General features: G+C 50.0%; 1 protein-coding gene across 3 annotated transcripts in view; it reads left to right on the top strand.

The window, feature by feature from the left end:
* LOC144595021 (E3 ubiquitin ligase Rnf121) overlaps positions 1-15,832 on the top strand; it is a 239,684-nt gene extending 223,852 nt beyond the window's left edge. For all 3 annotated transcript variants that reach the window (XM_078401948.1, XM_078401947.1, XM_078401949.1), the window contains exons 7-9: positions 1,982-2,115; positions 3,496-3,597; positions 15,075-15,832. In XM_078401948.1, the coding sequence (XP_078258074.1) occupies positions 1,982-2,115; positions 3,496-3,597; positions 15,075-15,195 (357 nt within the window). In that variant the 3' untranslated portion in view covers positions 15,196-15,832. The remainder of the gene's footprint in view (positions 1-1,981; positions 2,116-3,495; positions 3,598-15,074) is intronic.
* Positions 15,833-25,881: the final 10,049 nt, after the last annotated feature.

Here is a 25,881-nt window from a genome sequence, read left to right on the forward strand (position 1 = left end):
CCGGCGCTGTGAGGCAGCAACTCTACCGCTGCACCACCGTGCCGCCCTCTACTACCTCCTCTGGCAGCCTTTTGTATTACCCTTTCTGTGGTTAAAAAACCCTTTGGTCCCTTTAAACATTTCCCTCTCACCGTAAACTTTATATAGGGACAAAATGCTGGAGTAACTCAGCGGGACAGGCAGCATCTCTGGAGAGAAGGAATGGGTGACGTTTCAGGTTGAGACCCTTCTTCAGAGAAAACTTTATTCCCTCTAGTTTTGGACTCCTCTATCCAGGGAAACATTATTTACCTATCTGTGACTATTTACCTATCAGTGTCCTTCACGATTTTTTCAACATCTATAAAGTCTCCCCTCACCCTTCTTCACTCTAGGAAAGAGTCCCAACCTGTCCAATATCTCCTTGTAACTCAAGCCCACCCACCCCATATCCCACTAAACCAGGGGTGGGCAACCTGCTGGCCACTGCGGGCCGGATCACGAACCAGTGAACAAGCAGTGGGCCGGCCAGTCCACACAAAAGAGCAGAAGTACCCACCAAAAACATATCCAATTCACAATCTGTCCCTGGGACATTTCCGCTGGAATCCGCACACTCCCAACAAGAGTCGAGCACAGACACACCCTCTGAACAACGCCTCGATCCCAACGTGCCGCCACACTGCACCTCCACCAACTCCACCCGACAGACCTCCGGCGCAGTGCCCACCCCCCACATGAGACACCCCAAACCCACACGCACGCAAGAGCACCAGTGGGTAAGGAGAACGCACGCACGCGCCAGCCACAGGCCAAGCCAACCACTGAGAAACGCCCCACTCCCGTGCAGTATTCCCAGCAGCTGATGCAAAGACTGGAGCGGCTAGGCTTGTATACACTGGAATTTAGAAGGATGAGAGGAGATCTTATCGAAACGTATAAGATTATTAAGGGGTTGGACACGTTAGAGGCAGGAAACATGTTCCCACTGTTGGGGGAGTCCAGAACCAGGGGCCACAGTTTAAGAATAAGGGGTAGGCCATTTAGAACTGAGATGAGGAAAAACATTTTCAGTCAGAGAGTTGTGAATCTGTGGAATTCTCTGCCTCAGAAGGCAGTGGTGGCCAATTCTCTGAATGCATTCAAGAGAGAGCTAGATAGAGCTCTTAAGGATAGCGGAGTCAGGGGGTATGGGGAGAAGGCAGGAACGGGGTACTGATTGAGAATGATCAGCCATGATCACATTGAATGGCGGTGCTGACTCGAAGGGCCGAATGGCCTCCTCCTGCACCTATTGTCTATTGTCTATAACACGCAGAAAGCAGGAGCCACGGAACAACCGAGCCAATAAAGCCACACCCAACAAGCGTTGATGACGGAAGTCCCCAGAAGAAGAAAAAAAGGCCAGCGTGCCTCCTGGGGACTGTGGGCCGGACCACCCCAAGCCACGGGCCGTAGGTTGCCCATCCCTGCTCTAAACCTATCCACGCACCCGTCCAAATGTACGTTGTTGCTGTGCCTCCCACGACCTCCTCTGGCAAAACATGTAGGGAGGAGCTGTAGATGACAGACACAAAACGCTGGAGCGACTCAGCGGGTCAGGTAGCATCTCCTGTGGAAAGGAATAGGTGATGACATTTCGGGTCAAGACCTCCTCCTCAGACTCACTGAGGAGATGGGCTCGACCTGAAAAGTCACCTCCTCATTTTCTCCGGAGATGCTGCCTGGCCCGCTGAGTTACTCCAGCTTTTTGTGTCTGCCTCCTCTGATAGCTCATTCCATAAACCCACCTACATTTGGAGTATTGAATGCTGCCTGGATTAGAGGATATGTGCTGCAAGGATTTTGAGAGGTACAGATAGGGTAGACAATCAAAATCTTTTTTCCCCCAGGGTGGAGATGTCATAAAAGAGGAGGGGGGGGGGGAGAGCTTTTGAAGAGTAGGAATTAGTTTTTTCCATCAAGAATTGTTTTTAAAATGTTTTTCCTCTCTGCCTTACAGTACTACAATGCATCAGGAATGCCAACTAAACACCTCTCCAACGAGATCTGTGCGGTCTGCGGACAAAAAATCTTTGTGGATGTCAATGAAGAAGGGATTATAGAGAATACCTACAAGCTCTCCTGCAACCACATGTATCCTTCCAGTCTATCTGCTGTGTAAACCAGCATCTACAGTTCCTACGCTAGATTCAAGAGTGTTTTATTGTCAGGTGTCCCAGATAGAACAATGGCATTCTAACTTGCAGCAGCACAACACAATATGTAAACATCGTACACTGTAAGCAATACAACAAACAAGACAAATAAGTTGTTTGTATATATATATATATTTATACGCACGCGCACACAATAACACACACACACACATACAAAACACGCACACACAAAACACGCACACACAAAACACGCGCACACAAAAACACGCGCACACAAAACACACACAAAAGCACATACACACAAACAAAAACGCACATACAAAAACACACACACAAAACACACACACACACACACACACACACAAAAACAATCACAAAAAAACACTCACGAAAACACACACACACACAAAAGCACACACATACAGAAAACACACACACAAACACACACTCACAAAAACACACGCACACACAAAAACAAACAAACAATAATAGTCCAAAAAGGCAACACCAATGCCCCGTCTCTAGTTCAGAGCTTATTGGAGGTTGTAGTGTTTAATAGCCAGATGGATGTTGGGAAGAAGCTGTTCCTGAACCTGGCCGTTACAGTTTTCAGGTTCCTGTACCTTCTTCCCGATGGTAGGAGTGAAACGAGAATGTGGCCAGGGTTATGTGGGTCTGTAATTATGAGTCTTTTTGAGGCAGCGACTCCTGTAAATCCCTTCGATGGTGGGGAGGTGAGTACCCGTGATGGACCGGGCAGTGTCCACCACTCTCTGCAGATCCCTTCAATGGTGGGGAGGTCAGTCACTACCATTGATGGACTGGGTAGTGTTCACCATCTTGAACATGGAGGCGTTCTGCCCTGGTGTTGTTTACCACCGTGCGGTGGCTCTGTACCTGCGTTCCGCTGGGGTTGCCAACCTCCTCACTCCCAAATAAGGGACAATGGGTGACGTCACAGCCCCGCGCCCCATGTGACATCACCCAGCCAGCGGCCATGTGGCGGGTTGCTACACAACCTCCGTTAGGCCTACACTGTCCGGGACTACAACTGCCCCCGGGCTACAGTGTCCGGGCCTACACTGTCCGGGACTACAGCTGCCCCCGGGCTACAGTGTCCGGGACTACAGCGGTCCCCAGGCTACAGTGTCCGGGCCTACAGTGTCCGGGCCTACACTGTCTGGGACTACAGCGGCCCCCGGCCTACACTGTCTGGGACTACAGCGGCCCCCGGGCTACAGTGTCCGGGCCTACAGTGCCGCCCAGGCCTACAGCGCTGTCCGGGCCTAATACGGGATAGTTGGAAACCCCAGTTCCCGCACCCTCTGCTCTATTCTCCTTAACCGCAGCTCTCCAGGTTCCACGAGTTCTGCATCCGTGGCTGGTGCATCGTGGGGAAGAAGCAGACCTGTCCGTACTGTAAAGAGAAGGTGGACCTCAAGAGGATGTTCAGCAACCCGTATCCTTCCACTCTGCAAAGACCAATGTTAACCTAGCTCTCTAAAATGTCTCTCGCTGCATATAAATACTGATCAGTGCAGGAAAGAACTGCAGGTCTGAAGTCTGAAGAAGGGTCTTGACCCGAAGCGTCACCCATTCCCTCTCTCCAGAGATGCTGCCTGACCCAATGAGTTACTCCAGCATTTTGTGTCTATAAATACTGATCGTTTGCTTTATCTTCTGTTCTCTAATCCCATGGAGTTTAGTTTCGGTTACTTTAGAGATACAGCGTGGAAACGGGCCCTTCGGCCCACCGAGTCTGCACCGACCAGTGATACCCACACACTAACACTATCCTACACACACTAGGGACAATTTACAATTATACCAAGCCAATTAATCTACAAACCTGTACACCTTTAGAGTGCGAGAGGAAACCGGAGATCCCGGAGAAAGCCCACGCAGGTAACGGGGAGAACGTACAAACTCCAAACACACATCACCCGTAGTCGGGATGGAACCCGGGCCTCTGGCGCTGTGAGGCAGCAACTCTACCGCCACGCCACGGAGCCGCCCGATTTCTACAGCATAGGTTTGCATCTTCCTCTGCCTTCAGTCACACAGCACGGTATCAGGCCCTTCACACCCATAGTGACCAAGATGCCTCATCTAAGCAAGTCCTATTTGCCTGCATTTGGCTTCTATCCCTCTAAACCTTTCCTATTGGCCTTCATGTTGGCCATCATAACAAGAGGATTTGAGTAGAGGAGCAAAGAGGTTCTTCTGCAGTTGTACAGGGCCCTGGTGAGACCACATCTGGAGTATTGTGTGCAGTTTTGGTCTCCTAATTTGAGGAAGGACGTCCTTGCTATTGAGGCAGTGCAGCGTAGGTTCACGAGGTTAATCCCCAGGATGGCGGGACTGTCATATGAGGAAAGACTGGGCTTGTATTCACTGGAGTTCAGAAGGATGAGAGGGGATCTTATGGAAAAGTACAAAAGGACTGGACAAGCTAGATGCAGGAAAAATGTTCCCAATGTTGGGGGAGTCCAGAACCAGGGGCCACAGTCTAAGAATAAAGGGGAGGCCATTTAAAACTGAAAAAAACATTTTCACCCAGAAAGTTGTAAATTTGTGGAATGCTCTGCCACAGAAGGCAGTGGAGGCCAATTCACTGGATGAATTTAAAAGAGAGTTAGATAGAGCTCTAGGGACTAGCGGAATCAAGGGATATGGGGAGAAGGGAGGCACAGGTTACTGATTGTGGATGATCAGCCATGATCACAATGAATGGCGGTGCTGGCTCGTAGGGCTGAATGGCCTCCTCCTGCGCCTATGTTTCTATGAGGCAGTGCCTCACTAGCATTTGAGATAGTGTTGAGACAAGTGCTCATTGTTTGCCAACAGACACCAAGCCATTGGGTGCCTTTACCCACGTTCTTGATTAGTAAGGGGCGTCATTGCCAGATAGCTGTAGTGGCCGAGTCATTGGGTATTTTAAAGAGCGGAGTTTATAACAGGTTTGTGATTAGTAAGGATGTCAAAGGTTGCAGGCTGGAGAAAGGGGTTGAGTGGAAAAGATAGATCAGTCATGAAGGAAGAGTGGAACAGACTCGATGGGCCACCTGACCTAATTCTGCTCCTTTGTCTTGTGATCTAATGTTAAGGTTGATTTATCAGACTCGTGGCCTGCCTGATCAGTGCCCTTTGTAGTTTTTGAAGCACACACAGTCAGAGGAAGGCCACCGACTTGTCCCAATACGGTGATATAATCTCACATCTGCGGAGCTCCTTTTAAAAATATCTCCAGCCCTCAAGTGCATCACGCAGTCTATTGTTTACAGCCTGCAGAAAAAACGGAACCATGTAGACTGATTAGATCGTCCAATTGTGGTTGAAAATGAACCAGGAAGTTGGCAGTTCTGTGCGCCTTGCTAATACTCTCTTGTTTTGACTCCGTGATTGTCCAGCAAAAATAGCAACGCGCACTACGTGACTTTCCCCAGTGCTCCCTTGTCCCACAATCAGGTTCATTGTCCTCTGTAAATGGTCCCAGTAGGTATGGGGTTGAATCTGGAATGTGGGCAAAATATACACCGATCAGCCAAAACATTATGACCACTGACAAGGGGAAGTGAATAACGTTGATTATCTTGTTACAATTGGCACCTGTCAAGGGGTGGGATATATTAGGCAGCAAGTGAACAGTCAGTTCTTGAAGTTGATGTGTTGGATGCAGGAGAAATGGGCAGGAGTAAAGGCCTGAGCAGAGCGACTTTGACAAGGGCCAAATTGTTATGGCCAGACGACTGGGTCAGAGCATCTCTGAAACGGCAAGGCTGGTGGGGTGCTCCCGGTCAGCAGTGGTGAGTACCTACCGACAGTGGTCCGAGGAGGGACAAACCGGCGACAGGCAGGGTGTTGGGCGCCCAAGGCTCATCGGTGCGCGAGGGCAACGAAGGCTATCCCGTCTGATCCGAACCGACAGAAGGTCGACTGTGGCACAAGTCACAGAAAATGTTAATGGTGGTCACGGGAGGAATGTGTCACAATACACAGTGCATCGCACCCTGCTGCGTATGGGGCTGCACACGGAGGACCAACAGCACATTAGGCAGGTGGTCATAATGTTTTGGCTGATCGGTGTATATTTTTAAAATGGAATGATGCAAGATCACATGGTGTGTTTGTTATTTGTTCAGGACATTGAGTGCAAGAATGAGGAACTCATGATTCAGGTTTATGGGACTTTGGCCATGGAATAAATAATACAGCGAGTAAACAGGCCCTTTTGGCCCAACACCCACATCGCCCATCATATCCCTGCTACAATAGTCCTACCTGCCTGTATTTGGCACATATCCCTCTAAACCATGCACCTGCGTAAATGTTTCACAATGGGGTGCAGCAGTAGAGTTGCTGCCTTACAGCGCTTGCAGCGCCAGAGACCCGGGTTCCATCCCGACCACAGACGCTGCCTGTACGGAGTTTGCACGTTCTCCCCGTGACCCGCGTGGGCGTTTTCTCCGAGATCTCCGGTTTCCTCCCGCACTCCAAAGACGTGCAGGTGTGGAGTGTGGAAGGAAACCGAAGATCAAGGAGAAAACATCCATGCAGGTCACGGGGAGAACGTACAAACTCCGTACAGACGGCGCCCGTGGCCAGGATCGAACCCGGGGCTCTGGCGCTGTGAGGCAGCAACTCTACCACTGCACCACCCGAATTCTTTAACGTTTCCACCCCGGGGATGAGAAGGTTCAGTCTGTCTACCTTACCTGTACCGGGTTCAGCTCCCTGCATTGCCTTTCCCCTTGGAGAGGGAGGAGAGGCGAGGGAGGTGCTGGGGTGAGCCTCCATTTCCACATCCCAGAATGTATCAGGTATCTTTACTGAAATACAGGCTGGTGCTTTCCCCAGCTCCCAAAACTGTTGTATCATTGTTACAAAGCAGTTTCATTCCTGTTATTCAGAAAGTTCCCAGAACTGGATTGGAAACTCCAAGCCAATACTTACTGAAAGTCCCTTGTGATAATAGTGTGCTGTGGCCCTGAAGGTGTGGATGTGTGCTACCTAAGGTGGTAAGTTCCCAAAAGCAAACGGTGGCGCAGCAGTAGAAAAAGTAGAAACTTTTTCAGTCAGAGAGTTGTAAATTTGTGGAATTCTCTGCCTCAGAAGGCAGTGGAGGGCAATTCTCTGAATGCATTCAAGAGTGAGCTAGATAGAGCTCTTAAGGATAGCAGAGTCAGGGGGTATGGGGAGAAGGCAGGAACGGGGTACTGATTGAGATTGATCAGCCATGATCACATTGAATGGTGGTGCTGGCTCGAAGGGCCGAATGGCGTACTCCTGCACCTATTGTCTGCCTTACAGCGCTAGAAACCCAGGTTCGATCCTGACCACGGGTGCTGTCTGTACGGAGTTTGCACATTCTCCCTGTGACCGCGTGGGTTTCCACCGGGTGCTCCGGTTTCCTCCCACACTCCAAGGATACAAACATAGAAACATTGAAAATAGGAGCAGGAAGAGGCCATTTGGCCTTTCGAGCCAGCACCGCCATTCATTGTGATCATGGCTGATCATCCACAATCAGTAACCCATGCCTGCCTTCTCCCCATATCCCTTAATTCCACTAGCCCCTAGAGCTCTATCTAACTTTCTTTTAAAATCATCCAGTGAATTGTCCTCCACTGCCCTCTGTGGCAGAGAATTCCACAAACTCACAACTCTCTGGGTGAAAAAGTTTCTTCCCACCTCAGTTTTAAATGGCCTCCCCTTTATTCTTAGACTGTGGCCCCCTGGTTCTGGACTCCCCCAACATTGGGATCATTTTTCCTGCATCTAGCATGTCCAGTCCTTTTATAATTTTATACGTCTGTATAAGATCCCCTCTCATCCTTCTAAACTCCAGTGAATACAAGCCCAGTCTTTCCAATCTTTCCCCATATGACAGTCCCGCCATCCCGGAGATTAACCTCATGAACCTACGCTGCACTGCCTCAATAGCAAGAATGTCCTTCCTCAAATTAGGAGTCCAAAACTGCACACAATACTCCAGATGTGGTCTCACCAGGGCCCTATACAACTGCAGAAGGACCTCTTTACTCCTCTCATAATGAAGGCCAACATGCCTTTAGCTTTCTTCACTGCCTGCTGTACCTGCACGCTTATTTTCAGTGACTGGTGTACAAGGGCACCCAGGTCCTGTTGTACTTCCCCTTTACCTAATCTGACACCGTTGAGTTAATAATCTGCCTCCTTGTTTTTGCCGTCAAAGTGGATAACCTCACATTTATCTACATTATACTGCATCTGCCATGCATCTGCCCACTCACTCAACCTGTCCAAGTCACCCTGCAACCTCCTAACATCCTCTTTGCAGTTCACACTGCCACCCAGCTTTGAGTCATCAGCAAACTCGCTAGTGTTACTTCTAATTCCATCCAAATCATTAATATATATTGTAAATAGTCACGGCCCCAGCACCGAGCCTTGCACCACTCCACTCTCCACTGCCTGCCATTCTGAAAAGGACTCGTTTATTCTTACTCTTTGCTTCGTGTGCAGGTTTGTAGGTTAATTGGCTTTGGTAAAATTGTAAATTGCCCCTCGTGTGTGTAGGATAGTGCTAATGTACGGGGCTTGCTGGTCGGCGCAGACTTGGGCCGAAGGGCCTATTTCCGCGCTGTATCTCTAAAGTCTAAAGTCCCTCGGTTTCTGAATGCTCAGAGATGTAACCCAAGCTGCGGCCTGCCAGCTAAAACTCTGCCTTTTGAGTGGACTAGTGGAGTTCCTCGGGAAGTTGGTGAAATTGGTCATTTGATCGAGTAGAGGGAACAACCTCCAATACAGTGAGGAACCTTTATCTGACTAGAATGACTTTATACAGTGCCCTCCATAATGTTTGGGACATAGACCCATCATTTATTTATTTGCCTCTGTACTCCACAATTTGAGATTTGTGATAGAAAAAATCACATGTTAAAGTGCACATTGTCAGATTTTATTAAAGGGTATTTTTATACGTTTTGGTTTCACCATGTAGAAATTACAGCTGTGTTTATACATAGTCCCCCCCATTTCAGGGCACCATAATGTTTGGGACACATGGCTTCTCAGGTGTCTGTAATTGCTCAGGTGTGTTTAATTGCCTCCTTAATGCAGGTATAAGAGAGCTCTCAGCACCTAGTCTTTCCTCCATCACCTTTGGAAACTTTTATTGCTGTTTATCAACATGAGGACCAAAGTTGTGCCAATGAAAGTCAAAGAAGCCATTATGAGACTGAGAAACAAGGATAAAACTGTTAGAGACATCAGCCAAACCTTAGGCTTACCAAAATCAACTGTTTGGAACATCATTAAGAAGAAAGAGAGCACTGGTGAGCTCACTAATCACAAAGGGACTGGCAGGCCAAGGAAGACCTCCACAGCTGATGACAGAAGAATTCTCTCTACAATAAAGAAAAATCCCCAAACACCTGTCCGACAGATCAGAAACACTCTTCAGGAGTCAGGTGTGGATTTGCAGATGACACAAAGCTAGGTGGCAGTGTGAACTGTGAGGAAGATGCTATGAGGTTGCAGGGTGACTTGGACAGGCTGTGTGAGTGGGCGGATGCATGGCAGATGCAGTTTAATGTGGATAAGTGTGGTGGTAAGAACAGGAAGGCAGATTATTATCTGAAAGGTGTCAAGTTAGGAAATGGGAACGTGCAACGAGATCTGGGTGTCCTAGTGCATCAGTCACTGAAAGGAAGCATGCAGGTACAGCAGGCAGTGAAGAAAGCCAATGGAATGTTGGCCTTCATAACAAGAGGAGTTGAGTATAGGAGCAAAGAGGTCCTTCTGCAGTTGTACAGGGCCCTAGTGAGACCGCACCTGGAGTACTGTGTGCAGTTTTGGTCTCCAAATGTGAGGAAGGATATTCTTGCTATTGAGGGCGTGCAGCGTAGGTTAATTCCCGGAATGACGGGACTGTCGTATGTTGAAAGACTGGAGTGACTAGGCTTGTATACACTGGAATTTAGAAGGATGTGGGAGGATCCTAATGAAACATATAAGATTATTAAGGGGTTGGACATGTTAGAGGCAGGAAACATGTTCCCAATATTGGGGAAGTCCAGAACCAGGGGCCACAATTTAAGAATAAGGGGTAGGCCATTTGGAACAGAGATGAGGGAAAACTTTTTCAGTCAGAGAGTTGTAAATCTGTGGAATTCTCTGGATGTTTTCAAGAGAGAGATAGATAGAACTCTTAAGGATAGCGGAGTCAGGGGGTATGGGGAGAAGTCAGGAACGGGGTACTGATTGAGAATGATCAGCCATGATCACATTGAATGGCGGTGCTGGCTCAAATGGCCGAAAGGTCTACTCCTGCACCTATTGTCTATTGTTAATGACCACTGTCTGCAGAAGACTTCATGAACAGAAATACAGAGGCTACACTGCAAGATGCAAACCACTGGTTAGCCGCAAAAATATGACGTCCAGGTTACAGTTTGCCAAGAAGTACTTGAAAGAGCAACCACAGTTCTGGAAAAAGGTCTTGTGGACAGATGAGATGAAGATTAACTTATATCAGAGTGATGGCAAGAGCAAAGTATGGAGGAGAGAAGGAACTGCCCAAGATCCAAAGCATACCACCTCATCTGTGAAACACGGTGGTGGGGATGTTATGGCCTGGGCATGTATGGCTGCTGAAGGTACTGGCTCACTTATCTTCATTGATGATACAACTGCTGATGGTAGTAGCATAATGAATTCTGAAGTGTAGAGACACATCCTAGCTGCTCAAGTTCAAACAAATGCCTCAAAACTCATTGGCCGGCGGTTCATTCTACAGCAAGACAATGATCGCAAACATACTGCTAAAGCAACAAAGGAGTTTTTCACAGCTAATAAATGGTCAATTCTTGAGTGGCCGTCAATCACCCGATCTGAACCCAATTGAACATGCCTTTTATATGCTGAAGAGAAAACTGAAGGGGACTAGCCCCCAAAACAAGCATAAGCTAAAGATGGCTGCAATACAGGCCTGGCAGAGCATCACCAGAGAAGACATCCATGAATCACAGACTTCAAGCAGTCATTGCATATAAAGGATGTGCAACAAAATACTAAACATGACTACTTTCATTCACATGACATTGCTGTGTCCCAAACATTATGGTGCCCTGAAATGGGGGGGACTATGTATAAACACTGCTGTAATTTCAACATGGTGAAACCAAAATGTATAAAAATACCCTTTAATAAAATCTGACACTGTGCCAAAACCACATGTGGTTTTTTTCTTTTACAAATCTCAAATTGTGGAGTACAGAGGCAAATAAATAAATGATGGGTCTTTGTCCCAAACATTATGGAGGACACTGTAGATGGAGCAGAAAATGACTCAGTGGTCAATAATATTTATCATATGTAGCAACTATGGAACAATTAAATTCCTTCGTAGGAAGGAACTGCAGATGGCTGTTTAAACTGAAGAAAGACACAAAATGCTGGAGTAACTCAGCGGGTCAGGCAGCATCTCTGGAGAGAAGGAACGGGTGACATTTCAGGGCGAGACCCTTCTTCAGACTGAGAGTCAGGGAATACCTCAGGAAACGAGATCTAGACGGTGATGTAGAGATATATAGAACAAATGAATGAAAGATGTGCAGAAAAAAGTAATGATGATAAAGGAAACAGGCCATTCTTTGCTGTGGGCTTGGGGGTAAAACGAGTTACACCTAAGGAGACTCAACAAGACGGCTTTGAAGCTAGTACCATGACTTGGGTGGGGGAGGGATGGAGAGGGGGGGGGTGCATGGGTTATTTGAAGTTAGAGAAATCAGTACTCATACCATTGGGTTTAGTTTAGTTTAGAGATACAGCGCGGAAACAGGCCCTTCGGCCCACCGAGTCCGGGCCGACCAACGATCCCCACACACTAACACTGTCCTGCACACACTCGAGACTATTTACAAATTTACCAAACCAATTAATCTACAGACCTCTATGTCTTTGGAGTGTGGGAGGAAACTGGAGAATTCTCTGCCTCAGAAGGCAGTGGAGACCAATTCTCTGAATGCATTCAAGAGAGAGCTAGATAGAGCTCTTAAGGATAGCGGAGTCAGGGGGTATGGGGAGAAGGCAGGAACGGGGTACTGATTGAGAATGATCAGCCATGATCACATTGAATGGCGGTGCTGGCTCGAAGGGCCGAATGGCCTCCTCCTGCACCTATTGTCTATCCCGGAGAAAACGCATGCAGGTCACGGGGAGAACGTGCAAACTCCGTACAGACCATGGTCAGGATCGAACCTGGGTCCCTGGCGCTGTAAGGCAGCAACTTTACCGCTGCGCCACCGTGCCGTCCGTTGTAAGCTGCCCAAGCGAAATATGAGGTGCTAATCCTAACCCTAATTTTTGCTGTAGCTAACAGGCTTGTAATCACAATAACACGTACAAAAATACCCCCCTCACCTGTACCCACCTATCACTTGACAGGCTTTGACCCAACCCCACCTCCCTTCCAGCTTCCCCCCCCCCCCTTCTACAATCAGTCTGAAGAAGGGTGCCGACCTGAAATGTTACCCATCCATGTTCTCTTTGGCCCTTTGAGTTACTCCAGCACTTTGTGGTTTTGTTCCCAAACCAGCATCTGCAGTTCCTCGTGTGTCCAGCACACACACATGATATGTAATGGTAGAAAATGAAATGCACGCTTGCTTTCAATGACTGGTGCACCATGACACCCAGGTCACGTTGCATCTCCCCTTCTCCCAATCGGTCACCATTCAGGTAATACTCTGCTTTCCTGTTCTTGCCGCCAAAGTGGATAACCTCACATTTATCCACATTATATTGCATCTGCCATGCATTTGCCCACTCTCCTAATCTATCCAAGTCACTCTGCAGCCTCCTAGCATCCTCCTCACAGCTAACACTGCCACCCAGCTTCATGTCATCCGCAAACTTAGAGATGTTGCATTCAATTCCCTCGTCCAAATCATTAATATATATTGTAAATAACTGGGGTCCCAGCACTGAGCCTTGCGGTACCCCACTAGTCACTGCCTACCATTCCGAAAAGGTCCCGTTTATTCCTACTCTTTGCTTCCTGTCCACCAACCAATTCTCTATCCACCTCAACACTGAACCCCCAATACCGTGTGCTTTAGGTTTGTACCCCAATCTCCTATGTGGGACCTTGTCGAAGGCCTTCTGAAAGTCCAGATATAACACATCGACCGGTTCTCCCTTATCCACTCTAGATAGAGTCATAGAGTGACACAGTGTGGAAACGGGCCCTTCGGCCCAACTTGCACACACCGGCCAACAATGTCCCAGCTACCCTAGTCCCACTGGCCTGCGCTTGGTCCATATCCCTCCAAACCTGTCCTATCCATGTACCTGTCCAACTGTTTCTTAAACGACGGGATAGACCCAGCCTCAACTACCTCCTCTGGCAGCTTGTTCCATACACCCACCACCCTCTGTGTGAATAAGTTACCCCTCGGATTCCTATCAAATCTTTTCCCCTTCACCTTGAACCCATGTCCTCTGGTCCTCGATTCCTCTACTCTGGGTAAGAGATTGTGCATCTACCCGATCTATTCCTCTCACGTTGGGCCGAGGGGCCTGTTCCCATGCTCGAAAACTCAGCCAACCTCGACTACAAGCTGAAACCCTCTAATCCAGGCAGCATTTCTGGTAGGCCCCATCTCTTGCCCATTGTTCAGGAAGCTGTGTGGGGAAAATGGAGATGGGAACCTGTGGAAATGGAGATTGGGAATCCGGGTGTCTGATAGCTCACAAACAGTGGAATGTGTCAGGGGTTCGTTCCAATGTTGTCGACCGTCGGAGGCTGTAACACGTTGGCACAGCGGCAGAGTTGCTGCCTCACAGCGCCGATCCCTGGTCCGATCCCGACTACGGGTGCTGTCTGTGCAGAGTTTGCACGTTCTCCCCCGTGACCATTTTTCACCCAGAGAGTTGTAAATCTGTGGAATTCTCTGCCGCAGGAGGCCAATTCACTGGATGTTTTCAAGAGAGAGTTAGGCTTAGCTCTTTGGGCTAACAGAATCAAGGGATATGGGGAGAAAGCAGTAAAAGGTACTGATTTTAGATGATCAGCCATGATCATACTGAATGGCGGTGCTGGCTCGAATGGCCTAGTCCTGCACCTATTTTTCTATGTTTCTGTGACCACTAGACAATAGACAATAGATGCAGGAGGAGGCCATTCGGCCCTTCGATCCAGCACCGCCATTCAATGTGATCATGGCTGATCATTCTCAATCAGTACCCCGTTCCTGCCTTCTCCCCATACCCCCTGACTCCGCTATCCTTAAGAGCTCTATCTAGCTCTCTCTTGAATGCATTCAGAGAATTGGCCACCACTGCCTTCTGAGGCAGAGAATTCCACAGATTCACAACTCTCTGACTGAAAAAGGCGCAGACATGGTGGGCCGAAGGTAGGGTTGCCAACTTCCTCACTCCCAAACACGGGACAAGGTGGCGTCCCCACGTGACCTCACCCCAGCCAGCGGCCACGTGCTCCCGCTCCACCAATGGCAGCCGCCATTGGTGGAGCGGGAGCACGTGGCCGCTGGCTGGGGTGGGGGTGCGGCGTGGTGACGTCACCCTTTGCCCCTCATTTGGGAGTGAGGAAGTTGGCGACCCCACTGATACAGGTGCAAGGGCGGTCCCGCACGGGACAAACCAATTTAGCCCGAAATGCGGGACGTTCCGGCTAATACGGGACGGCTGGCAACCCTGGACGAAAGGGCCCGTTTCCACGCTGGATCTCTAAAAGTCTGAACCTTGATGACTAAACAGAGGATCAAGGCGATCACCAAAATAGATTCTCGTGTCTAAAAATAAGCGAAATGCGCAAACTCACTTCCTACACTTCACAACCCTCTGTCGAGTGGCCACGGTTCCCCTTCGCGGTGCAGATTTCATTTACGTGTTTAATGTGTAATTTCTTTAACGTCCTCCTTCCCCCCTCAGCTGGGAGCGGCCGCACGTCATGTACGGCCAGTTGCTGGACTGGTTACGTTATTTGGTAGCCTGGCAACCAGTCATCATCGGTCTCGTTCAAGGCATCAACTACAGTCTGGGACTGGAATAAATTTGCCCCCTCATTTTCCCCCCTTCATTTTTACCCTCTCCGATTCCCCCCCCCTTCCCCTGGATTTTACCGAAGAGAACGTGGTGTTTAAACTTCGTCAGACAACCGTGGAGCAAACAGGAGGAACTAAACTACACTGCTCTGCTCGGCCATTCGGACATTGGGCTCAAAGGAAGAAGGAGACGACTTGGCCCTGCTGACTGCATTATCCCCACCTCCTCCTCCTCTCTCCTAAATCCAAAAAGGACGTCTAGTTTCATCTTCCGACCTCTCCCATTTTACACTGGAGCGCCAACGTGTCTCTGGAACAGCCCCCCCCCCCCCCCCCCACCCCACCGAACGTGCCGGATCCCAACAGGCCACCTGTTTGTAGCACGTCCTAGATGGGCCGAATGGTCTATTTCCCCCCCCCCCCCGTTCCCGCCGGGCAGCCACGTGGGCCGAGCGGCCTGGCCCGACACGCAGGTCATTGCGACGGTGGCCAATCCTGAATCTCGAGCCTGGCGGGGTTTTGCAACAAGCCATTCCACCTCCAGACGGGAAATTGTGTATAAAAAAAACAAAAATATTTCTTACAAAAAAAAATAATAAACGTTTTCCCAGCACATTGCATGTTCTGGGATGTGGACAGATTTTAGTTTTGAGGGGAACTCAAATGCAAAGTAGCGATTGGAAATGACCAATATCGGGGGATTTTTATCAATGGGATAAGTTGCAGAACATCACAAGGACAGTCTTGGGCATCTACACCGATCAGCCACAACATCATGACCTGATCAGCCAAAACATTATGATCACCTTCCTACTATGCTGTTGGTCCTCCGTGTGCAGCCCCATACGCAGCAGGGTGCGATGCACTGTGTATTGTGACACATTCCTCCCGTGACCACCATTAACATTTTCTGTGACTTGTGCCACAGTCGACCTTCTGTCGGTTCGGACCAGACGGGATAGCCTTCGTTGCCCTAGCGCATCGATGAGCCTTGGGCGCCCAACACCATGTCTGTCGCCGGTTTGTGGTTTGTCCCTCCTCGGACCACTGTCGGTAGGTACTCACCACTGCTGACCGGGAGCACCCCACAAGCCTTGCCGTTTCACAGATGCTCTGACCCAGTCGTCTGGCCATAACAATTTGGCCCTTGTCAAAGTCGCTCAGGTCTTTACTCCTGCCCATTTCTCCTGCATCCAACACATCAACTTCAAGACGTGACTGTTCACTTGCTGCCTAATATATCCCACCCCTTGACAGGTGCCATTGGAACAAGTTAATCAATGTTATTCACTTCACCTGTCAGTGATCGGTGTAGGTGCATGGAACTGCAGATGCTAGTTTAAAACAAAAAAAGACAAAGTGCTGGAGTTACTCAGCGGGTAAAGCAGCATCTCTGGAGAAGATGAATAGTTGACATTTCGGGTCGGGATCCTGTTTCGGTAGGGGTTTGGGGGGGGGTGGGCAATCTGGTAACCCCCATGATTTTGAGGGTCTTGTAGTCTGTACTTGGGGGGGGGGCTAGTATCAGATCCAGGGACTGAATGGCTTCCACCGATGGGAGAGAGGATTGGCAGCCATCTGGGGTCATTGTTATTCCTGAAAGTTTGTGTTGTGGGGAGAGGGGGGCGGGAACCTGCAACAAGGGGTGGGGAGACGGAGGGTCAGGCTTCCACTAGAAGCAAAACCTTCTCAAAGGGTTGAAATCCATCCTTTTTTTAAATAATGCTTGTGCGTGTATATATATATAGAGGAAAAAAAAGCTGTATTTTTTACACTCATCTTTTGTATTGGATTGCTTGGCAGTTGATGAGCAACGCAGGTGGACCTCACATCTCCCCTCCCCCCCCCCCCCCCCCCCCCCCCCGACACTCCCTTCGGTGAGATGGGGCCACTAAACAAGAGACAATAGGTGCAGGAGGAGGCCATTCAGCCCTTTCGAGCCAGCACCGCCATCCATTCTCTCTGGGTCTGCAGCCACTTCGTCCGCTGCGGTTGGCGTGAGGTCCGTGGTGCGAGGAGGAGGTATGGAGGGTGGAGGTTGTGTCCATCCGTGTCTGGCTAATGGCGAGCCTTGTAGAAAACCAAGAACTACAAACAGGTGCTGGTTTATACCAAAGAAGCACTGGACCAATGTGCTGGAGTAACTCAGCGGCTCAGGCAGCAGGTTTCGGGTCAGGGGGCTTTCTTCAGACTTCTAACTGAGGGAATCTCAACCCCAAAATGTCACCTGTCCTTTTTTTGTCCATTGATGCTGCCTGGCCCGCTGAGTTACTCCAGCACTTTGTGACTATCTAAAGGTGATCCTGGCTGCCCCCCATTCTCGCCCTCCCCTCAGTGCTGGCTTTCACTGCCCTTGAGGTGGCCATTTTGGTGATCTCTGTGGTGAGAGGAACCTTCAACATCCCTCTCAACACCCTATCTACAAATGTCTCACTTACCCGCTTATGTGCGAGTGTGCAAATCGCCCCTCCTCTGTAGGGGGCAGATGCAAAAGTGTAGAAATGGTGTGAACGGGCGATCGATGGTCGGCGTGGACTCGGTGGGCCGAAGGGCTAAATTGTTGAACTAAGTCAGTCACGCATGGAACAACCATAGTCGTGGGGGGGGAGGGAAGAGAGGGCCAGGATTTTTCTGCAGTCACTGACTGCCCACCCGGGTGTACGTCAAGGGTGGAAGTAATTGGAACAGCACTGGTGGAGGGCCAAGGGGTGATCCTAGTAGGGGTGCCAACTATCTCACTCCCAAATAAGGGGCAAGGTGACGTCACCGCCCCGCGCCCCACGTGCTTCTGTTCCACCAATGGCGGCCGCCTGGGCCAGGAGGCGGGTTGCTATGCAACCTCTGTTAGGCGGCGTCCGGGCCTACACTGTCCGGACCTACACTGTCCGGGCATACAGCGTCCGGGTCTAGAGTGTCCAGGCCTACACTGTCCGGGTCTACAGCGTCCGGGCCTACACTGTCCAGGCCTACAGCGGCCCCCGGGCTAGTGTCCGGGCCTACACTGTCCAGGCCTACAGCGCCCCTGGGCTACAGTGGGCCTACAGTGTCCGGACCTACACTGTCCAGGCCTACAGCGCCCCCGGCCTACAGTGTCCGGGCCCACAGCGCCCCCGGGCTACAGTGTGGGCCTACAGTGTCCGGACCTACACTGTCCAGGCCTACAACGGCCCCCGGGCTACAGAGTCCAGGCCTACAGTGTCCGGACCTACAGCGCCCCCCGGGCCTAATACGGGACAAGGGCGGTCCCGTACGGCACAAACCAATTTAGCCCAAAATACGGGATGTCCCGGCTAATGCGGGACAGTTGGCAACCCTAGATGCCAGTGACAGCCCTCTGGCCCTTGCCGTGATGTAAAGATACGAGGCTCATTGGCATAAGGCTCCCCATCCCGGCCTGCCCACCGATCCATGACCGACCCCACGTCCTGTCCTTGTTTACTGGTGCTCCCTCAATTGCAATCTTCAGTTAGGGTTGGTTGCGAAAATGAAATCTTTTAAGTTAACGTTGGCCACAACATATATGTCCAATATGTTTGCTGCCCTTACTCTGCCCCTCTCTTTCTCTCTTCCCCCCCCCCCAGAAACAGGGTGCCGTGGTCAGTATTGCCTCTGCTGCAGTGTTCTGGTTCTGTAAAAGAAACTCTGGTGCGATTCATATCAATAAATAATGTAGACGTTGTCTCCGCGCCTTGTGTCTGCTTCAAACCGAAAAGACGTCAAGCTCATGAGAGGAATAGATCGAGTAGCCACACAGAGCCTCCAAGCCTTTCTCTATTCTGTAAGCTTCGATGAGCCCCCCCCCTCCATCCCTCCATTCTTCTAAACTCCAGCGAGTACAGGCCCAGTGCCGAAAAAACGCTCATCACAGGTCAGGAAGAAAAACTGCAGATGCTGGTTTAAATCAAAGGTAGACACAAAATGCTGGAGTAACTCAGCGGGTCAGGCAGCATCTCTGGAGAGAAGGAATGGGTGACGTTTCGGGTCGAGACCCTTCTTCAGACTCAAGACTTCTTGACCCGAAACGTCACCCATTCCTTCTCTGCAGAGATGCTGCCTGACCCGCTGAGTTACTCCAGCATTTTGTGTCTATCCTCATCATAGGTTAATCGACTCATTCCTGGGATCATTCTTGTATCATCTCTGAACGTACGTCATGTACAACAGAGTCATTGGCTAGGGTCCCAATCGCAAGAGTGAGTCTGAGGGAGCTCTGAGGTGACGCCATGACACGGGTCAGATTGACAAACTAGGTCAAGTCACACTGAATGACTTTTGCACCATTTCCTAAGAACCCCCACTGTGGCTGTACTTGTGGTTTAGCAGTTCAGGAAGGCGTAGAGTCAGGCTGCTGCTAATAATGTATTTATAACCGAAAATAGGTGCAGGAGGAGGCCATTTAGCCCTTCGAGCCAGCACCGCCATTCATTGTGATCATGGCTGATCATCCACAATCAGTAACCCGTGCCTGCCTTCTCCCCATATCCCTTGATTCCGCTAGCCCCTAGAGCTCTATCTAACTCTCTTTTAAATCCATCCAGTGAATTGGCCTCCACTGCCCTCTGTGGCAGAGAATTCCACAAATTCACAACTCTCTGGGTGAAAATGTTTTTTCTCACCTCAGTTTTAAATGGCCTCCCCTTTATTCTTAGACTGTGGCCCCTGGTTCTGGATAACGAACTCCCGAACAACCTGGTAATGGATTATGATGCAGGGTTTGTGGATTGGAAGAGTAGTGTTGTGAGGAGACAAGCCCTTTGACCCAACCCGTTCCTTCCTGGGCAAGGTCATGTCATGAGTGATAGGAGTAGAATTAGGCCATTCAGCCCATCGAGTTTACTCCGCCATTCAATCATGGCTGATCTATCTCTCCCTCCTGACCCCATTCTCCTGCCTTCTCCCCATAACCTCTTGATACTTGTTCTAATCAAGAATCTATTTATCTCTACCTTAAAAATATCCACTGACTTGTCCTCCACTGCCTTCTGTGGCAGAGAATTCCACAAATTCACAACTCTCTGGGCGAAAAAGTTTTTTTCTCGTCTCAGTTTTAGATGGCCTCCCCTTTATTCTTAGACTGTGGGCCCTGGTTCTGGACTCCGCCAACATTGGGAACATTTTTCTTGCATCTAGCTTGTCCAGTCCTTTTATAATTGTATACCTTTCTATAAGATCCCCTCTCATCTTTCTAAATTCCAGTGAATACAAGCCCAGTCTTTCTAATCTTTCCTCATATGACAGTGCTGGCTCGAAGGGCCGAATGGCCTCCTCCTGCACCTATTGTCTATTGTCCATGACAGTCCCACCATCCTGGGGATTAACCTGGTGAACCTACGCTGTACTGCCTCAATAGCAAGGATGTCCTTCCTCAAATTAGGAGACCAAAACTGCACACAATACTACAGATGTGGTCTCACCAGGGCCCTGTACAACTGCAGAAGAACCTCTTTACACCTATACTCATAACCTCTCGTTATGAAGGCCAACATGCCATTAGCTTTCTTCAATGCCTGCTGTACCTGCATGTTTACTTTCAGGAAGTACTTCTATGGAGGTCGAGGCATTGATGGGCGTTCGTTATGATTGCATCGATGTGCTGGGTCCAGGATGGATCTTCAGAGACGTGCACTCCGAGCAACTGCAGCTGTTACGTTCATTAGTGACAGGAGCAGGTTTAGGCCATTCAGCCCCATCAGGTCTACTCCACCATTCACCTGTACCTGCATGATCAACAAAGCTAATGGCATGCAATAGACAGATGCAACTAGGGTTGCCAACTTCCTCACTCCCAAATAAGAGACAAGGGTGACATCACCGCCCCGCGCCCCACGTGACCTCACCCAGCCAGCGGCCACATGCTCACGCTCCACCAATGGTGGCCGCCCGGGCTAGGAAGCGGGTTGATACGCAACCTCCGTTAGGCGGCGCCCGGGCCTTCGGGCCTACAGTGTCCTACCACAACCAGAGAGCAGTCCTGAACTACCATCTACCTCATTGATGACCCTTGAACTACCTTTGCTGGCTTTACCTTGCACTTAACGTTATTCCCTCATCCTGTATCTGTACACTGTGGACGGCTCGATTGTAATGATATATTGTCTTTCTGCTGACTGGTTAACACGCAACAAAAGCCTTTCACTGTTCGTTGAAACACGTGACAATAAACTAAACAAACTAACTAAATGTTATAAACTTCTATCAGGTCTCCACTGAAGCTCCGATGTTCCAGAGAAATCAATCCAAGTCCACCTAGTGTCGCCAACTGTCCCGTATTAGCCGGGACATCCCGTATAGTGGGCTAAATTGGTTTGTCCCATAAGGGGCCGCTCTTGTCCCGCATTAGGCCCGAGGGGTGCTGTAGGCCCGGACACTGTAGGCCCAGGGGGCGCTGTTGGCCCAGACACTGTAGGCCCGGACACTGTAGGTCCGGACGCTGAAGGTCCGGGCGCTGTAGGCCCGGACGCTGTAGGTCCGGACAGTGTAGGTCCGGACGCTGTAGGCCCGGACGCTGTAGGCCCGGACACTGTAGGCCTGGGGGCCGCTGTAGGTTTGGACAGTGTAGGCACAGGCGCCACCTATCGGAGGTTGCGTAGCAACCCGCCTCCCGGCCCGGGCGGCCGCCAGTGGTGGAGCGGGAGCACGTGGCCGCTGGCTGGGTGAGGTCACCTTTTGTCCCTTATTTCGGAGTGAGGAAGTTGGCAACCCTAGTCCAACCACTCCCTGTTGCTGAAACCCTCTAGGCAGCGTTCCAGTGAAGCTCCTCTGCCCCCTCTCCAAAGCCCCCAAACCCTTGCTGTAATGGGGGCGCCCAGAACTGCACGCAATGCTCCAAATGTGACAAACGCTTTCATTCCCCTTGAGTTCTGGCTTCTTCCCAAAAACGTAATCTCCCCCATCCAAAAATAGATATTTATATCGAAGAAGGAAAGCAAAGATACAATAATTTCCAGTAAGCAGAAAAGGAAATGTACAGACTTTACAGGAAGAACATGTGTTTGTGTAAAAACCTTTATCACCATTTTCCCCTCTGTGTTTCTGTTTATAATTTGGGGGTTTTGCCTTTTGTTCCCTGAAGGTTTGGGGCTGAGATGTGTGCGTTACTGTCATAGAGTCACAGAGTAATACAGCGTGAAAACAGGCTGCCCGACCCAACACGCCCACACCGGCCATCAATGTCCCAGCTACACTAATCCCACCTGCCTGCGCTTGGTCCATATCCCTCCACACCTGTCCTATCCATGTACCTGTCTAACTGATTCTTAAACATTGTAATAGTCCCAGTCTCAACTACCTCCTCTGGCAGCTCGTTCCATACACCCACCACCCTTTGTGTGAAAAAGTTACCCCTCAGGTACCCTCAGGCCCAGAGGACATAGGTTCAAGATGACGAGGAAAAGATTTAATAGGAATCCAATAGGTAACGTTTTGACACAAGGCTGGGATATTCCCAACATTGGGACCTTCGCAACATTTAAGAAACAGTTAGACAGGTTCAAGGATTGGACAGGTTTGGAGGGATATGGACCAAGCGCAGGTAGGTGGGACGAGTGTAGCTGGGACATTGGCCGGTGTGGGCATGTTGGGCCGAAGGGCCAGTTTCCACACTGTATCGCTCTAAGATTCGATCCAACCTCATCTACAGTATCCGCTGTTCCAGGTGTCAGCTTCTCTACATCGGCGAGACCAAGCGCAGGCTCGGCGATTGTTTCGCTCAACACCTCCGCTCAGTGCGCCTCAACCAACCTGATCTCCCGGTGGCTCAGCACTTCAACTCCCCCTCCCCCTCCCAGTCTGATCTTTCTGTCCTGGGCCTCCTCCATTGTCAGAGTGAGGCCCAGCGCAAATTGGAGGAACAGCACCTCGTATTTCGCTTGGGTAGTTTACACCCCAGCGGTATGAACATTGACTTCTCGAACTTCAGATAGTCCCTGCTTTCCCTCTCTATCCCCTCCCTCTTCCCAGTTCTCCCACTAGTCTTCCTGTCTCCGACTACATTCTACCTTTGTCCCGCCCCCTCCCCTGACACCAGTCTGAAGAAAGGTCTCGACCCGAAACGTCACCCATTCCTTCTCTCCAGAGATGCTGCCTGACCCGCTGAGTTACTCCAGCATTGTGTGTCTACCGAAGATTCGATCACTCTATGACTCTATTCCATTTAAATCTTCTCCCCTTCACCTTAAACCCATGTCCTCTGGTCCTCGATTTGCTTCCTCTAGGCAAGAGACTCTGTGCGTCTACTCGATTTATTCCTTTCGTTAGTAATTTCTGCACAGGCACTCACTGACTCTGCCAAGTCAGTCAAGTCAAGTTTATTTGTCACACACACATACAAGATGTGCAGTGAAATGAAAGTTCACCCACAGTCCAGCAATAGAGCAATAAAAATAAACAATTTCACACACAATCACAACCAACACAAAACAAACACAAAGAGACATCCATCACAGTGAGTCTCCTCCAGTCACCTCCTCACTGTGATGGAAGGCCAGAATGTCTTCTCTCTTCCCCTGCCGTCTTCTCCCACGGTCAGGCTGTTGAAGTTGCCACGTTCCAGGCCGCGCCGGACGGTGAATGTCACACTTGCGGATGGCACGGTGGCACAGGCGACATCTCACAGCCTTCTCCGTGGATCGCCACCTTGTCGTGGTGGACAAGCTTGTGTGGTCCTGAGATCCTGGCAGCGATGCCTTCTGGAGCTACTCTGTAGGCCCGGATGCTGTAGGCCTGGACAGTGTAAGTCTGGACACTGTAGGCCTGGACAGTGTAAGTCCGGACACTGTAGGCCTGGACAGTGTAAGTCCGGAGACTGTAGGTCCGGACAGTGTAGGCTTGGACAGTGTAAGTCCGGAGACTGTAGGTCCGGACAGTGTAAGTCCGGAGACTGTAGGTCCGGACAGTGTAGGCCCAGACAGTGTAGGCCCGGGCGCCGCTTGGCGGAGGTTGCATAGCAACCCGCCTCCCGGCCCGGGCGGCCGCCATTGGTGGAGCGGGAGCACGTGGCCGCTGGCTGGGTGAGGTCACGTGGGGCGCAGGCCGGTGACGTCACCTTGTCCCGTATTCGGGAGTAAGATAGTTGGCAACCCCTAAGTGAGAGGCTGTGCAGAACCTTCTTAGACAGTAACGCACACATCTCAGCCCCCAAACCTTCAGGAAACAAAAGGCAAAACCCCCCAAAATATAAACAGAAACACAGAGGGGAAAATGATGATAAAGGTTGTTACACAAACACATGTTCTTCCCGTAAAATCTGTACATTTCCTTTCCTGCTTTACTGGAAAATATTGTATCTTTTGCTTTCCTTCTTTGATATAAATATTTATTTATTTTTGAAGGGGAGATTACGTTTTTGGGAAGAAACCAGAACTCAAGGGGAATTAAAGCGTTTGGTGCATTTGGAGCACAGAAACGTAGAAACATAGACAATTGGTGCAGGCGGCACGGTAGCGCAGCGGTAGAGTTGCTGCTTTACAGCGAATGCAGCGCCGGAGACTAAGGTTCGATCCTGACTACGGGTGCTGCACTGTAAGGAGTTTGTACGTTCTCCCCGTGACCTGCGTGGGTTTTCTCCAAGATCTTCGGTTTCCTCCCACACTCCAAAGACGTACAGGTATGTAGGTTAATTGGCTGGGTAAATGTAAAAATTGTCCCTAGTGGGTGTAGGATAGTGTTAATGTACGGGGATCACTGGGCGGCACGGACTTGGAGGGCCGAAAAGGCCTGTTTCCGGCTGTATATATATGATGATATGATGATGTGATATGAGGAGGCCATTTGGCCCTTCGAGCCAGCACCACCATTCACTGTAATCATGGCTGATCATCCACAATCAGTAACCCGTGCCTGCCTTCCCCCCAAATCCCTTGATTGCACTAGCCCCTAGAGCTCTACCCAACTCTCTCTTAAATCCATCCAGTGAATTGGCCTCCACTGCCCTCTGTGGCAGAGAATTCCATAAATTCACAACTATCTGGGTGAAAATGTTTCTTCTCACCTCAGTTTTAAATGGCCTCCCCTTTATTCTTAGACTTAGAGCATTGCCTGCAGTTCTGGTCGCCCCCATTACAGGAAGGGTGTGGAGGCTTTGGAGAGGAGGCAGAGGAGGTTCACCAGAACGCTGCCTGGAGTAGAGGGAGTTAGCTGGAAGCAGAGTCAAAGAGTCAGAGAGTAATACAGCGTGGAAACAGGCCCTTCGGCCCAACTTGCCCACGCCGGCTAACGTGCCCCATCCTCACTCGTCCCACCTGCCTGTGTTTGGTCCATGTCCCTCCAAACCCATCTTATCCATGAACTTGTCTAAATGTTTCTTAAACGATGGGATTGTCCCAGGCTCAACTACCTCCTCTGGCAGCTTGTTCCATACACAATAGACAATAGACAATAGGTGCAGGAGGAGGCCATTCGGCCCTTCGAGCCAGCACCGCCATTCAATGTGATCATGGCTGATCATCCACAATCAGTACCCCGTTTCTGCCTTCTCCCCATACCCTCTGACTCCACTATCCTTAAGAGCTCTATCTAGCTCTCTCTTGAATACATTCAGAGAATTGGCCTCCACTGCCTTCTGAGGCAGAGAATTCCACAGATTTACAACTCTCTGACTGAAAATGTTTTTCCTCATCTCCGTTCTAAATGGCCTACCCCTTATTCTTAAACTGTGGCCCCTGGTTCTGGACTCCCCCAACATTAGGAACACCCAC

The sequence above is a fragment of the Rhinoraja longicauda genome, chromosome 7 (assembly GCF_053455715.1).
Source record: "Rhinoraja longicauda isolate Sanriku21f chromosome 7, sRhiLon1.1, whole genome shotgun sequence".
In the NCBI taxonomy this organism is placed as follows: Eukaryota; Metazoa; Chordata; class Chondrichthyes; order Rajiformes; family Arhynchobatidae; genus Rhinoraja; species Rhinoraja longicauda.